This window comes from Oncorhynchus gorbuscha, linkage group LG13 (genome assembly GCF_021184085.1).
Source record: "Oncorhynchus gorbuscha isolate QuinsamMale2020 ecotype Even-year linkage group LG13, OgorEven_v1.0, whole genome shotgun sequence".
NCBI classification, from domain to species: Eukaryota; Metazoa; Chordata; class Actinopteri; order Salmoniformes; family Salmonidae; genus Oncorhynchus; species Oncorhynchus gorbuscha.
The window spans coordinates 26,567,271-26,583,247 of NC_060185.1; the positions used below are offsets into that span (position 1 = coordinate 26,567,271).

Genomic DNA, 15,977 nt, shown 5'->3' on the forward strand with positions numbered 1-15,977 from the left:
TAGGAAACACAGTCAGATGCCTGCTAGTTCTCTTCTCTCTATGCGTGCTTGAGGAATCACAGAGCGAAGCAAACGTCTTCCTGAGTGTGTGTGTGGTTGACAGGGCTGGGCCAGGTCAATGGGTATGATTTATCACCCTATTTAAACACTGTACATCAGTGAAAGCTGGGGGCATGAGCCTGTCCTCTTCTAGCTCCTCCGACCAGCCTCCACTGCTGTAATATTTTCTCTACTGAGGAGAGGCAACGTCTCTTCGAGACAGAATCAATGGTGGAGTGCTGCACTGCCTTCCAACGGGCTAACAATGAAGCTGCAACAATTACAGTCAGACACACAGCCTGGAACGAAGTCCACACATATCTCTGTAAATAGCTGGGGATGAGGGGAAAAAACACTACCAGTTGTTTGTTAAAGATCCACTTGTGGGTCATTCTTGGTATACAGACAGGACAGTACTCCTGGTCCCTATTACATGTTCACAGATTGAAAAAACAACCCAAAAACAGTACCGTTATTGATCTAGGTCCCTCAGAGGGTATTCAGCCAAGCAATGCATTCTGTTGAGCATGATACGCATTAGGAAGCCATACTGTATGTGTGTGTAGTGTGTCATGAATGTACCTGTATGGAGAGGCAGAGGGGAGGGCAGATAGGCCTGTTTTATGGCCTCCATTAGGCATATGATGTATTTGATGACTTCTGTAACCGTAGAAGCATTGGTTTCATGCTATCAATTCTTGGGCCGACACTCTTCTCTGTATATATAAATGAGGTCGCTCTTGCTGCTGGTGAGTCTCTGATCCACCTCTACGCAGACGACACCATTCTGTATACTTCTGGCACTTCTTTGGACACTGTGTTAACAACCTTCCAGATGAGCTTCAATGCCATACAACTCTCCTTCAGTGGCCTCCAACTGCTCTTAAATACAAGTAAAACTAAATGCATGCTCTTCAACCGATCGCTACCTGCACCTTTCCCGCCCATCCGGCGGTTCTGACTTAGAATATGTGGACAACTACAAATACCTTGGTGTCTGATTAGACTGTAAACTCTCCTTCCAGACTTACATAAAACATCTCCAATCCAAAGTTAAATCTAGAATTGGCTTCCTATTTCACAACAAAGTCCCCTTCACTCATGCTGCAAAACATACCCTCGTAAAACTGACCATCTTACCGATCCTCGACTTTGGCGATGTCATTTACAAAATAGCCTCCAACCCCCTACTCAACAAACTGGGATGCAGTCTATCACAGTGCCATCCGTTTTGTCACCAAAGCCCCATATACTACCCACCACTGAGACCTGTACACTCTTGTTGGCTGGCCCTCGCTTCATACTCGTCACCAAACCCACTGGCTCCAGGTCATCTACAAGACCCTGCTAGTTAAGGTCTCGCCTTATCTCTGCTCGCTGGTCACCATATCTGCGCCCACCTGTAGCACGCTTTACAGCAGGTATATTTCACTTGTCACCCCCAAAGCCAATTCCTCCCTCCTTTCTCCTTCCAATTCTCTACTGCCAATGACTGGAATGAACTACTGGAAACACTCATCTCCCTCAGTAGCTTTAAGCACCAGCTGTCAGAGCAGCTCACAGATCACTGCACCTGTACATAGCCCATCCATAAATAGCCCAAACAACTACCTCTTCCCCTGCTGTATTTATTTATTTATTTTGCTCCTTTGCACCCCGGTATTTCTACTTTGCACACTCATCTACCGTCAAATCTACCATTCCAGTGTTTTAATTGCTATATTGTATTTACTTCGCCACCATGGCCTATTTATTGCCTTTACCTCCCTTATCTCACCTCATCTGCTCACATTGTATATAGACTTATTTTTCTACTGTATTATTGACTGTATGTTTGTTTTACTCCATGTGTCAAACTGCTTTCCTTTATCTTGGCCAGGTCACAGTTGTAAATGATAACTTGTTCTCAACTTGCCTACCTGGTTAAATAAAGGTGAAAATAATAAAATAAAATAAAATATGACCAGACCAATCCATCATGCTGAGACACTAAGGTTATGCTCTTGAATAACACAGGTCCTATAGACATGTACTCTGGTAGGATAGGGTCTATGACCTGTCAGTGTTCATCCTCACACCTCTCTCTAAATATACTTTAGGTTTGGTTCCCCTCCCTCTAAAAGTCTTTATGATGAACAAGAAAGTGGTTTCTGTACTTACACTTTTATTTTGAGTCAGCGTGGATGCTGTTAGTCGCAGTTTGTGTCCAACTCTCATTCTCTCTCTCTCTCATCCTCCCTCTCCCCCTCCCTGTCTCTCTCTTCTCCTCCCCTCCTTCACACTCTCTCTCTCTTCTCCACCCTCTCCCCCCTCCCTCTCTCTTGTCCCACAGCCTTTGTGTTGAGCTGTACCTTTCCCCAGCGGCCGGTCTGTGGGGATGTGTCTGTGAGCAGCCTCCACTCTGGTGGAGAGGCCTACTTTTACTGTCTGACTGGGTACCAGCTGCAGGGAACCAACACACTGACCTGCCTCAACGCCAGCACCCCCTACTGGAGCGGCACGGAGCCGCAGTGCCACGGTGAGGGCTGGGGGCAGCTAGCTACACACCTCTCACCCCCAAATACCACAATGGGACCAGTAGACCTTGCTATGCACACATACTTTCTCCACAGTTATTGAACATATTAATAGACACACACACTTTTCTCTTCTCAATCCTTATCACATAGCCTTTCAAAAACAAATTCACATGTGATTTGTCCTGCAACTATTCCTACCAGAGCATCAACACAGTTCTTCCCTCTGCAACAAGTGAGACGTGTAACGACATTAATACGTTGTCCTCGCTGGAGCAGTGAGACCACTTGAATGATCTCACATGCACTCAGCTTGGTGTTGCTCAAAAGTGAATTGGGGTTTAATCATTGTGAGCTGCAGTGTCTGTTGCACTGGGGTGGTGAATGTTAAGCAGCCAGCCCTTTTCAGTCAGGCCTCGCCTCTAAGAAGTGAAGCACTAAACAAAACAAGACACGTTTTTTGTTGTTGTTCTCAGCCGAACGAAGGACTGCGTCATATTTTCTCTTCCAAGAAGTTCACCTCTTGATTCTGCTTGTATTCGTCTTGCATAACAAGCACAGATTCAGACAGGGTTCAATCCCTGGTGGAGGACAGACAGTTTAGATGCAGGATCTCATGTTGGTGCTCAGATGAGCACCAGTGATGAATAGTGAGTGAATGTTTTAGTCCTGGGTTGGAACAATGGGTCTCTACATTGTTTTAACACTGAATGGAGAGCAGGGAGGCTCCCTCCTTGCGTTGGGCATCGTCAAGGCATAGTTTAGAAAATGTGCGGAGAGACTATAAGGATTCTCTCTCCTACCATTCATACAGTGTGTGTGTGTGTGTGTGTGTGTGTGTGTGTGTGTGTGTGTGTGTGTGTGTGTGTGTGTGTGTGTGTGTGTGTGTGTGTGTGTGTGTGTGTGTGTGTGTGTGTGTGTGTGTGTGTGTGTGTGTGTGTGTGTGTGTGTGTGTGTGTGTGTGTGTGTGTGTGTGTGTGTGCCTGCGTGCCAGACAGTGGTCCCAGAGCCCACAGCACGGTGTCTGCCAGGGTATGATTACTGATGGCAGGCCAGAGTGCCACAGAGCAGGTTAAGGCTGAGGCTGCTGCTCTGCTTTAATTAAGCCTTGTGTCTACCTAGCTTACCTTCACCTCGTCTGTTGTGATACACTGTTACCAATACCAGACCCACTCACTATTTGATTTATTTACACAAGCTCAAATCTTGCTCTTACTCACCACCTCGACTCATTGTGTTCTCCGGATGTATCTCTAGTCATGGTTTCCCAAGGTACAGTATTCTCTGTCGTGACACATTCTGTTTGACTGAGATTTAAGCAAATGTTTCTCCCAGACTAAAATATGTCTCTCTCCCTCCTCCTCCCATCCCACCATTCTCCTTTCCTCTCCTCTCATCCCACCCTTCTTCTCTTCTGTCCTCTCCTCCCATCCCACGAATCTTCTCTTCTGTCCTCTCTTCCCATCCCATCCTTCTTCTCTTCTGTCCTCTCCTCCCATCCCACGCATCTTCTCTTCTGTCCTCTCCTCTCACCCCACCCTTCTTCTCTTCTGTCCTCTCCTCCCATCCCACGAATCTTCTCTTCTGTCCTCTCTTCCCATCCCATCCTTCTTCTCTTCTGTCCTCTCCTCCCATCCCACGCATCTTCTCTTCTGTCCTCTCCTCTCACCCCACCCTTCTTCTCTTCTGTCCTCTCCTCCCATCCCACGCATCTTCTCTTCTGTCCTCTCCTCTCACCCCACCCTTCTTCTCTTCTGTCCTCTCTTCCCATCCCATCCTTCTTCTCTTCTGTCCTCTCCTCTCATCCCACCCTTCTTCTCTTCTGTCCTCTCCTCCCATCCCACGAATCTTCTCTTCTGTCCTCTCTTCCCATCCCATCCTTCTTCTCTTCTGTCCTCTCTTCCCATCCCATCCTTCTTCTCTTCTGTCCTCTCTTCCCACCCCACCCTTCTTCTCTTCTGTCCTCTCCTCCCATCCCACGCATCTTCTCTTCTGTCCTCTCCTCTCACCCCACCCTTCTTCTCTTCTGTCCTCTCCTCCCATCCCACGCATCTTCTCTTCTGTCCTCTCCTCTCACCCCACCCTTCTTCTCTTCTGTCCTCTCCTCCCATCCCACGCATCTTCTCTTCTGTCCTCTCCTCTCACCCCACCCTTCTTCTCTTCTGTCCTCTCTTCCCACCCCACCCTTCTTCTCTTCTGTCCTCTCCTCCCATCCCACGCATCTTCTCTTCTGTCCTCTCCTCTCACCCCACCCTTCTTCTCTTCTGTCCTCTCCTCCCATCCCACGCATCTTCTCTTCTGTCCTCTCCTCTCACCCCACCCTTCTTCTCTTCTGTCCTCTCTTCCCATCCCATCCTTCTTCTCTTCTGTCCTCTCCTCTCATCCCACCCTTCTTCTCTTCTGTCCTCTCCTCCCATCCCACCCTTCTTCTCTTCTGTCCTCTCTTCCCATCCCATCCTTCTTCTCTTCTGTCCTCTCCTCTCACCCCACCCTTCTTCTCTTCTGTCCTCTCTTCCCATCCCATCCTTCTTCTCTTCTGTCCTCTCCTCTCACCCCACCCTTCTTCTCTTCTGTCCTCTCCTCTCACCCCACCCTTCTTCTCTTCTGTCCTCTCCTCCCATCCCACGCATCTTCTCTTCTGTCCTCTCCTCTCACCCCACCCTTCTTCTCTTCTGTCCTCTCCTCCCATCCCCCATCTTCTCTTCTGTCCTCTCCTCTCACCCCACCCTTCTTCTCTTCTGTCCTCTCCTCCCATCCCACGCATCTTCTCTTCTGTCCTCTCCTCTCACCCCACCCTTCTTCTCTTCTGTCCTCTCTTCCCACCCCACCCTTCTTCTCTTCTGTCCTCTCCTCCCATCCCACGCATCTTCTCTTCTGTCCTCTCCTCCCATCCCACGCATCTTCTCTTCTGTCCTCTCCTCCCATCCCACGCATCTTCTCTTCTGTCCTCTCCTCTCACCCCACCCTTCTTCTCTTCTGTCCTCTCCTCTCACCCCACCCTTCTTCTCTTCTGTCCTCTCATCCCATCCTTCTTCTCTTCTGTCCTCTCCTCTCATCCCACCCTTCTTCTCTTCTGTCCTCTCCTCCCATCCCACCCTTCTTCTCTTCTGTCCTCTCTTCCCATCCCATCCTTCTTCTCTTCTGTCCTCTCCTCTCACCCCACCCTTCTTCTCTTCTGTCCTCTCTTCCCATCCCATCCTTCTTCTCTTCTGTCCTCTCCTCTCACCCCACCCTTCTTCTCTTCTGTCCTCTCTTCCCATCCCATCCTTCTTCTCTTCTGTCCTCTCCTCTCATCCCACCCTTCTTCTCTTCTGTCCTCTCCTCTCATCCCACCCTTCTTCTCTTCTGTCCTCTCCTCCCATCCCACGAATCTTCTCTTCTGTCCTCTCTTCCCATCCCATCCTTCTTCTCTTCTGTCCTCTCTTCCCATCCCATCCTTCTTCTCTCCCTCCTCCTCCCATTCTCTCCTCTCTCTCCTCTCCTCTCCTCTCCTCTCCTCTCCTCTCCTCTCCTCTCCTCTCCTCTCCTCTCCTCTCCTCTCCTCTCCTCTCCTCTCCTCTCCTCTCCTCTCCTCTCCTCTCCTCTCCTCTCCTCTCCTCTCATCCCATTTTTCTTCTCTCATCTATCTCATCTTCCTTCTCTCCTCCCATTCCTACTTCATGGGCATCCCAGCTGCCTGTGGTGGCATTGTCCGGAATGCCACGGTCAGCCGCATTGTGTCACCTGGTTTCCCTGGCAACTACAGCAACAACCTGACGTGCCATTGGCTTCTGGAGGCCCCAGAGGGACAGCGAATGCATGTCCACTTTGAGAAGGTGGCCCTGGCAGAGGACGATGACAGGTGGGATGTTGGTCATGGGGTTCAATTCACTACAGTGTTCAGTCAGACCTGGGTTCAAATAGTATTCATTTTTTCCCAAGTATTTTGAGCTTTGATTAAGTGTGTCCAGCTCCGCTACAGGATGGGACTAAAAACAAACAAAGGATAGGCAAATTGACATCATTTAAGTCAATTGGAGGTGTACCTGTGGATGTATTTCAAGGCCTACCTTCAAACTCAGTGCCTCTTTGCTTGACATCATGGGAAAATATAAATAAATCACCCAAGACCTCAGAGAAAAAAATTGTAGACAAGTCTGATTCATCCTTGGGACCAATTCCCAAACTCCTGAAGGTACCACATTCCAAAGCCGACACCTCATTTGGCCGCCTTTCGTTCCAGTTCTCTGCTGCCTGTGACTGGAATGAATTGCAAAAATCGCTGAAGTTGGAGACTTTTATTTCCCTCACCAACTTCAAACATCTGCTATCTGAGCAGCTAACCGATCGCTGCAGTTGTACATAGTCTATCGGTAAATAGCCCACCCAATTTGACCTAACTCTGTGTTGTCTGTTCACACTGCTATGCTTTATCTTGGCCAGGTCGCAGTTGCAAATGAGAACTTGTTCTCAACTAGCCTACCTGGTTAAATAAAGGTGAAATAAAAAAATCTGTACAAACAATAGTACGCAAGTATAAACTCCATGGGACCACGCAGCCGTCATACCCCCCAGGAAGAAGACACATTTTGTCTCCTAAATATGAACGTACTTTGGTGTGAAAAGTGCAAATCAATCCCAGAACAATAGCAAAGGAACTTGTGAAGATGCTGGAGGAAACAGGTACAAAAGTTTCTATATCCACAGTAAAACGAGTCCTATATCGACATAACCTGAAAGGCCACTCATTAAGGAAGAAGCCACTGCTCCAAAACCGGCATTAAAAAAAGCCAGACTACGGTTTGCAACTGCACATGGGGACAAAGATCGTACTTTTGGGAGAAATGTCCTCTGGTCTGATGAAACAAAAATAGAACTGTTTGGCCCTAATGACCATCGTTATGTTTTGAGGAAAAAGGGGGAGGGCTTGCAAGCCAAAGAACACCATCCCATCCTTGAAGCACGGGGGTGGCAGCATCATGTTGTGGGGCTGCTTTGCTGCAGGAGGGACTGGTGCACTTCACAAAATAGATGGCATCATGAGGAGGAAAATTATGTGGATATATTGAAGCAACATCTCAAGACATCAGTCAGGATGTTAAAGCTTGGTCGCAAATGGGTCTTCCAAATGGACAATGATCCCAAGCATACCTCCAAAGTTGTGGCAAATTGGCTTAAGGAGAACAAAGTCAAGGTATTGGAGTGGCCATCACAAAGCCCTGACTTCAATCCCATAGAACATTTGTGGGCAGAACTACTTAAAAAGTGTGTGCGAGCAAGGAGTCCTACAAACCTGACTCAGTTACACCAGCTCTGTCAAGAGGAATGGGCCAAAATTCACCCAATGTATTGTGGGAGGCTTGTGGAAGGCTACCTGAACTGTTTGACCCAAGTTAAAACATTTAAAGGCTATGCTACCAAATACTAATTGAGTGTATGTAAACTTCTGACCCACTGGGAATGTGATGAAAGAAATAAAAGCTGAAATAAATCATTCTCTCTACTATTATTCTGAGATTTCACATTCTTATTAAAATAAAGTGGTGATCCTAAATGACCCAAGACAGGGAATCTTTACTAGAATTAAATGTCAGGAATTGTGAAAAACTGAGTTGAAATGTATTTGGCTAAGGTGTATGTAAACTTCCGACTATATATTCAATATATATATCTATATATTGAATATATATTGAATAGGTATGGACACACCTACTCATTTTATAGTTTTTCTTTATTTGTACTTTTTTCTACATTGTAGTATAATAGTGAAGACATCAAAACTATGAAATAACACATATGGAATCATGTAGTAACTAGAAAAGTGTTAAACACATCCAAATATATTTGGGTTTCTTCAAAGTAGACTGCCACAGGAAAGGAAGACTCAGAGATACCGCTGTTGCAGAGGATAAGTTCATTAGAGTTAAATAAATGCTTCACAGAGTTCAAGTAACAGACACATCATAGCATCAACTGTTCAGAGGAGACAGTGTGAATTAGGCCTTCGTTGTTGAATTGCTGCAAAGAAACCACTAAAGGACACCAATAAGAAGAGACTTTCTTGGGCCAAGAAACACGAGCAATGGACATTAGACAGGTGGAAATCTGTCCTTCGGTCTGATGAGTCCTAATTTACGGTTTTTGGTTCCAAACGCCGTGTCTTTGTGAGACGTAGAGTAGGTAAACGGATGATCTCTGCATGTGTTTTTCCCACGAGAAGCATAGAGGAGGAGGTGTGATGGTGTGGGAGTGCTTTGTTGGTGACACTGTTTGTGATTTATTTACATTTCGATGCACACTTAACCAGCATAGCTACGACAGCATTCTGCAGCGATAAGCCATCCCATCTGGCTTGCGCTTAGTGGGACTATCATTTGTTTTTTCAACAGGACAATGACCCACAACACACCTCCCGGCTTTGAAGAATCTTTGAAAAATCTCAAATATAAAATATGTATCATGTAGTATCCAAATATTTTTGGTTACTACATGATTCCATATGTGTTATTTCATAGTTGTGATGTCTTCACTATTATTCTACAATAACAAAAACACTTGAATGAATAGGTGCATTATTAGGTTTCACTATTGGAAAGCTGCTGCGGTCATCCTGCTACAGACCTAAACTGCTACAGACCTATATCTATCCTACCCTGTCTTTCTAAGGTCTTCGAAAGCGAAGTTAACAAACAGATTACTGACCATTTCGAATCCCACCATACCTTATAATAATAATAATAATAATAACCTTCTCCGCTATGCAATCTGGTTTCAGAGCTGGTCATGGGTGCACCTCAGCCACGCTCAAGGTTCTAAACGACATCATAACCGCCATCGATAAGAGACATTACTGTGCAGCCATGTTCATCGACCTGGCCAAGGCTTTCGACTCTGTCAATCACAACATTCTTATTGAAAGACTCGACAGCCTTGATTTCTTAAATGATTGCCTCGCCTGGTTTACCAACTACTTCTCTGATAGAGTTCAGTGTGTCAAATCGGAGGGCCTGTTGTCTGGACCTCTGACAGTCTCTATGGGTATGCCACAGGGTTCAATTCTCGGGCAGACTCTCTTTTCTGTATACATCAATGAGGTCGCTCTTGCTGCTGGTGATTCTCTGATCCACCTCTACACAGACGACACCATTCTGTATACTTCTGCCACTCCTTGGACACTGTGTTAACTAACCTCCAGATGAGCTTCAGTGGCATATAACTCTCCTTCCGTGGCCTCCAACTGCTCTTAAACGCAAGTAAAACTAAATGCATGCTTTTCAATCGATCGCTGCCCACACCTGCTCGCCCGTCCAGCATCACTACTCTGGACGGCTCTGACTTAGAATACGTGGACAACTACAAATACCCGAGTGTCTGGTTAGACTGTAAACTCTCCTTCCAGACTCACATTAAGCATCTCCAATCCAAAATTAAATCTAGAATCGGCTTCTTATATCGCAACAAAGCATCCTTCACTCATGCTGCCAAACATACCCTCGTAAAACTGACCATCCTACCGATCCTCGACTTTGGTGATGTCATCTATAAAATAGCCTCCAACACTCTACTCAACAAACTGGATGCAGTCTATCACAGTGCCATCCGTTTTGTCACCAAAGCCCCATACAATATCCACCATTGCGACCTGTACGCTCTCGTTGGTTGGCCCTCGCTTCATACTCGTCGCCAAACCCACTGGCTACAGGTCATCTACAAGTCTCTGCTAGGTAAAGCCCCACCTTATCTCAGCTCACTGGTCACCATAGCATCACCCACTTGTAGCACGCGCTCCAGCAGGTATATCTCACTGGTCACCCCCAAAGCCATTTCCTTCCTTTGGTCGTCTTTCCTTCCAGTTCTCTGCTGCCAAAGACTGGAACGAATTGCAAATATCTCTGAAGCTGGAGACTCAAATCTCCCTCACTAGCTTTAAGCACCAGAGCAGCTTACAGATCATTGCACCTGTACATAGCCCATCTGTAAACAGCCCATCTATCTACCTACCTCATCCCCAAACTGGTATTTATTTATTTATTTTGCTCCTTTGCACCCCAGTATCTCTACCGGCACATTCATCTTCTGCCGATCTACCATTCCAGTGTTTAATTGCTATATTGTAATTACTTCGCCACCATGGCCTATTTATTTCCTTAACTTACCTCATTTGCACTCACTGTATATAGACTTTTTGTTTTCTTGACTTTATGTTTTGTTTGTTCCATGTGTAACTCTGTGATGTTGTATGTGTCGAATTGCTACGCTTTATCTTGGCCAGGTCGCAGTTGCAAATGAGCACTTGTTCTCAACTAGCCTACCTGGTTAAATAAAGGTGAAATAAAAAAAGATTTTAAAAACTCACAGGGCTATTCCATTTTTTATATTGCACCAGGCCAACTCAATAAAGTAGAAAACTATCTGGACCCAGGTCTGCTAAAGTCTTCTGGCCTTATTGTTCTACTCCAGTACACTATCCAGGTCTAAATGCTCACTTGAGTACATTAGTCATTCAACATGCAGTCAACAGCCCATCAGAGTCCTACTGCTGTCTCTGTGACAGTTGGACTTGATTCTCACCGCAGGCTCATGGTTCTGTTGTCACACACGTCATTACCAGTCCATTCCTCTGATACACTTCCAGGCATTGTCTCATCATCTGAGGTACAGATTCAATGGAACATCTGTGTCTCTGTGTCAGAATGGAAATCCAATTTTGAGAAAATAGTTTAAGAGGAAGGTAGAAAGAGAGAGAGAGAAAGAAATACTGAAATAATTGGAAACATGTCACTTGAATCCCCTTCTTACTTTATTTTTTGACTGTCATTGTGAAACTATACAGAACAATAATATATATGCAACATGTAAAGTGTTTGTCCCATGTTTCATGAGCTGAAATAAAATATCCCAGAAATGTTATTTATGCACAAAAAGCTGATTTCACTCAGATTTTGTGCCAAAATAGTGAGGATTTCTTCTTTGCCAAGATAATCCAGCAACCTGACAGGTGTGGCATATCAAGAAGCTGATTAAACAGCATGATCATTACACAGGTCGGCCTTGTGCCAAAAGGCCACTCTAAAATGTGCAGTTATGTTACACACCACAATGCCACAGATGTCTCAAGTTTTGAGTGTGCATGCAATTGCCATGCTGACTGCAGGAATGTCCACCACAGCTGTTTCCTGATCATTTTATTATAATTTCTCTACCATAAGCCGCATCCAATGTTGTTTTAGAGAATTTGGCAGTACGTCCAACCATCCGCAGACCACCTGTATGGCGTCGTGTGAGTGAGCGGTTTGCTGATGTCAGCGTTGTGAACAGACTGCCCCATGGTGGCGGTGGGGTAATGGTATGGACAGGCATAAACTACAGACAATGAACACAATTGCATTTTATCAGTGGCAATTTGAATGCACAGAGATACCGTGACGAGATCCTGAGGCCCATTGTCGTGCAATCTCATATTTCAGCATGATAATGCACAGCCCCATGTCACAAGGATCTTATACACAATTCCTGGAAGCTGAAAATGTCCCAGTTCTTCCATGGCCTGCATACTCACCATACATGTCAGCCATTGAGAATGTTTGGGATGCTCTGGATCGAAGTGTACGACAGCATGTACCAGTTCCTGCCAATATCCAGCAACTTCGCACAGGCATTGAAGAGGAGTGGGACAACATTCCACAGGCCAGAATCAACAGCCTGAACTGAATATATTTCAATTTAATGATTTCCTTATATGAACTGTAACTCAGTATAATCTTTGAAAATGTTAGCATTTATATTTATTTTCCTTATTGGAATCATAATGCTATGTGACTGCATCTATAAGCTGTTGTGAATGTTTGTAAGGCAATATAACACTTCACAAGAGGGGGCTTCAAATTAATTAATTGAATTGACTAGGACATGCTTATCTGAGTTGAGATAATGTTGTTTTTATGAGTGGTAGCCGCTGTGTCTGGAGACAATAACAAATGTACTTTTAATGAGGTAAGTAGGCTAGCTCCTCAGCTGTACTGAAATATATCATTGGTCTTATATGCAGAACAGTCAAGCCCGATGCTGTACGACCATATCACACTCCTTCCTGTTGCTTCATCTCATTAGGAACGTGCCCACTACGCATATTACGAGGTTTTAGAAATCCAACCAGGTACTGATGTGTTTTCATTTCTCTCTTTCAGGCTTCTGATCAAAAATGGGAACAACATTGATTCTCCTCCGCTGTATGACTCATATGAGGTGGAGTACCTGCCCAACGAGGGCCTGGTGAGCACCTCCAGATCCCTCTTCATAGAGCTCACCACTGACGGTGCAGGCACCTCCACCGGCATCGCCATCAGATACCAAGGTAGACACATTGTCACGCCCTGACCTTAGAGATCCTTGTTATTCTCTATGTTTGGTTAGGTTTGGTTAGGAGCCTATCGTTGTCTCTGACTGGGGAACATACTTAGGTAGCCCTTTTCCCCACTTTCAGTTGTGGGATCTTATTTTCTGTTTAGTGTCTGTGCCTGACGGAATTGTTCGCTTTCGTGTTATGTCGTTGTTGTTTTGTTTTTTGGTGTCATCATTATAAAAACACGATGTACGCCTACCACGCTGCGCCTTGGTCTCCTTCTCCCAACGAGAGCCGAAACACACATCCCCAAGGGAGCTAACGCAAGTCTTCAGGTCTCGGTTACCCCTAGCCCCCCCTTTGACCTTCTCCATCTCACAGAGACCCATCCAGGTCATGGCACCAATGTTACTAACTGGCGTAGAAGGCAGGTTCCCTGTGTGCCACACGACGAGGCATGGGTATCTAACACAAGTCTTCAGGTCTTTGGAAAGGGTACATGGCTATGAAAAGCCAACTGACATTTACTCCTGAGGTAATGACCTGTTGCACCCTCGACAACAACTGTAATTATTACTTGACCCTGCTGGTCATCTATGAATGTTTGAACATCTTGAAGAACAATCTGGCCTAAATGGGCATGTAATTCTTATCATCTCCACCTACCACAGCCAGAACAGGACTGGCCAGCCCTCAGAGCTTGGTTCCTCTCTAGGTTTCTTCCTAGGTTCTTGCCTTTCCAGGGAGTTTTTCCTAGCCACCGTGCTTCTACATCTGCATTGCTTGCTGTTTGGAGTTTTAAGCTGGGTTTCTGTATAGCACTTTGTGACATCTGCTGATGTAAAAAGGGCTTTATAAATACATTTCATTGATTTGATTGATACTCAAGGATACTCAAACTTTCCTCACATACAGTCCAGCAGTGTAAAATTATTGGAGATAAAAACTGTTGTTTAAGAAATGCATCACGCAGACTCCTCCAGGCACCGGTGTGGAAAAAAGACACTGCCTCAGGCCCTCTCCTCTTCTTTCCCTTCTATAAATAATTGGAATGGAATTAAGTGAAACATAACATAACAATTGAAGTCCTCCGCCTTGAACAGTTGTTCTTCAAACTTTTAAATGTTACATTTTTCTCTAAACTCATCCCCAGTCATCCTCTCTACTTATGTGGCAATTCATACATGGATTTTCAAAGGGCTATTCAGAGCTTGGAGTCAGAGCCACATCACAGGTCCTGGAGTCATTATCCAATCAGATCAATTTAATCTGTATTGGGCTTCAATTTACTGTAGCAAATGTAAGAGAGCAGCGCTGCTTATCCTAATGGGCCGTGTGTGGGTTGTCTTTAACAGCATTACCCTGTTCAATCTGACACCGTGTATAACTGCTTTAATAGTGCTCCTCTCATCCTGAAACCATTACATGTCAGTCAGTGGGTTGAAGCAGCAGACCACCAATTAAATGTACCTCTGGGTCTGCTCCGTCTCTGCTAGGCAGCGAGCTAGCGAGCGGCTCGCTAACTGGAAAGTCAATGGCCCGCTGCCTATGGCAGACATGGGGCTCAGTGACACAGTCTGGCCTTTTTTCTGTGGTTGATCCACATATTCTCTCCTTCACAGCGTTTGCAGTGGGCCACTGCTATGAGACGTTTGTCAAGTACGGTAACTTCACCAGTAATGACAGCACGTGGGCAGTGGGGACGGTGGTAGAGTTCACCTGTGACCCTGGCTACACCCTGGAGCAGGGCTCTGTCATCATTGAGTGCATGGACCACAACAACCCCCAGTGGAACGAGACTGAGCCCGCCTGCAGAGGTATGCTGTGTGTTTTGGTTCTGTGTAGGAAATGAGCCATATGATATTGTTGCACAGAGTATTTTTGCTTACTGTGTGTGTGTGTGTTACAGCTGTTTGCAGTGGAGAGATGACTGACTCTGCTGGAGTGGTCCTGTCTCCTAACTGGCCGGAGGCCTACGATAGCGGCCAGGACTGCATCTGGGGGATTCACGTGGAGGAAGACAGGAGGATCATGCTAGACATCCAAGTGTACGTATCTTAATTAACTCTTACGTTCTACACTACAGATTATCCTGAACATTAGATATAACATTTTATGTAGACACAGAAAAGGGATGTTAGCTATGGGAACCCTTTAAAACAATGTCCTTCCCATAGCAGTTCAAGTGGAGGACGCTCCACCACAGAATAGCTCTAACCTTTGTAAGAATATTGACCCTCACACAAGCTCTACAGCAGATCTCTACACTCAGATCATTAGGAGAAGCTTTACTGCTGATGTACAAACACGGCCCTGACTTCAAACAGAAACTGACAGTGCAAAAAACTACCCCACTGTGACTGGTTAAACAAATCAAAAGAGAAAAGGGCTGAAGATAAAATAATATGTTGCTCTTGGATGGGAAACATAAGTAGCAGCAGACAAAGGTTAATTACCAACTGGAAAGGAAACTAATTATTTCACAGGGGTTCGGACAGAGGTGGTGTGTGTGTGTTCTGCTGAATCAGATAGGTTGACTTGAGCAGAGCAGGGGAGAGGAGCGAGAGTTTTCCTTGATAGTGATGTCAGGTGAAGGCTGGGAACAGAAGACCCTGCTGTGTCAGACCTTGATAGATTAACCATGCGTACAATCATTTGGATTCCTTAATTAAGAACTGGCTCATTTGCATATGTTGTCTCTCTTGCTCTTTTCTCTTCCCTCTCTCTTCGGAACGCCTCAACTGTGGTTGTACATTCTGAAGCATTGTAATAAATGGCATCCTCCATGTTTGGTACAAGAAGCTGTCAAAATAATGAATTTCCTATTCATTTAGAGGGGATGCGATTTGGGCAGATATGACTTTCAGGGACACTGGTGAAGAGCGTTCAGCTCAACCTTGGAGCGTTGATGAGAATTCAGCCTGAGAGTGCATGTGGGTGAGACAGGAGAAGGCTATCTAAGGATAATCTACAGGATTTCCTCCCCAAGGGGAAATATGAGAACCTAACATCTGCAATCTTAGTTTAACGACATCACTCAAACCACTGTTATCCTTCAGTATATCCTCAAAGAAAGCATTCAGTCTCTGATCATAGTGATG

At 45.5% G+C, this 15,977-nt stretch overlaps 1 protein-coding gene across 1 annotated transcript in view; it reads left to right on the forward strand.

The window, feature by feature from the left end:
• LOC123992637 (seizure protein 6 homolog) overlaps window positions 1-15,977 on the forward strand; it is a 182,175-nt gene that overhangs the window by 155,060 nt on the left and 11,138 nt on the right. Inside the window, exons 5-9 of the mRNA XM_046293954.1 lie at window positions 2,372-2,557; window positions 6,228-6,396; window positions 12,722-12,888; window positions 14,499-14,693; window positions 14,786-14,924. Coding sequence (XP_046149910.1) covers window positions 2,372-2,557; window positions 6,228-6,396; window positions 12,722-12,888; window positions 14,499-14,693; window positions 14,786-14,924 — 856 coding nt within the window. The remainder of the gene's footprint in view (window positions 1-2,371; window positions 2,558-6,227; window positions 6,397-12,721; window positions 12,889-14,498; window positions 14,694-14,785; window positions 14,925-15,977) is intronic.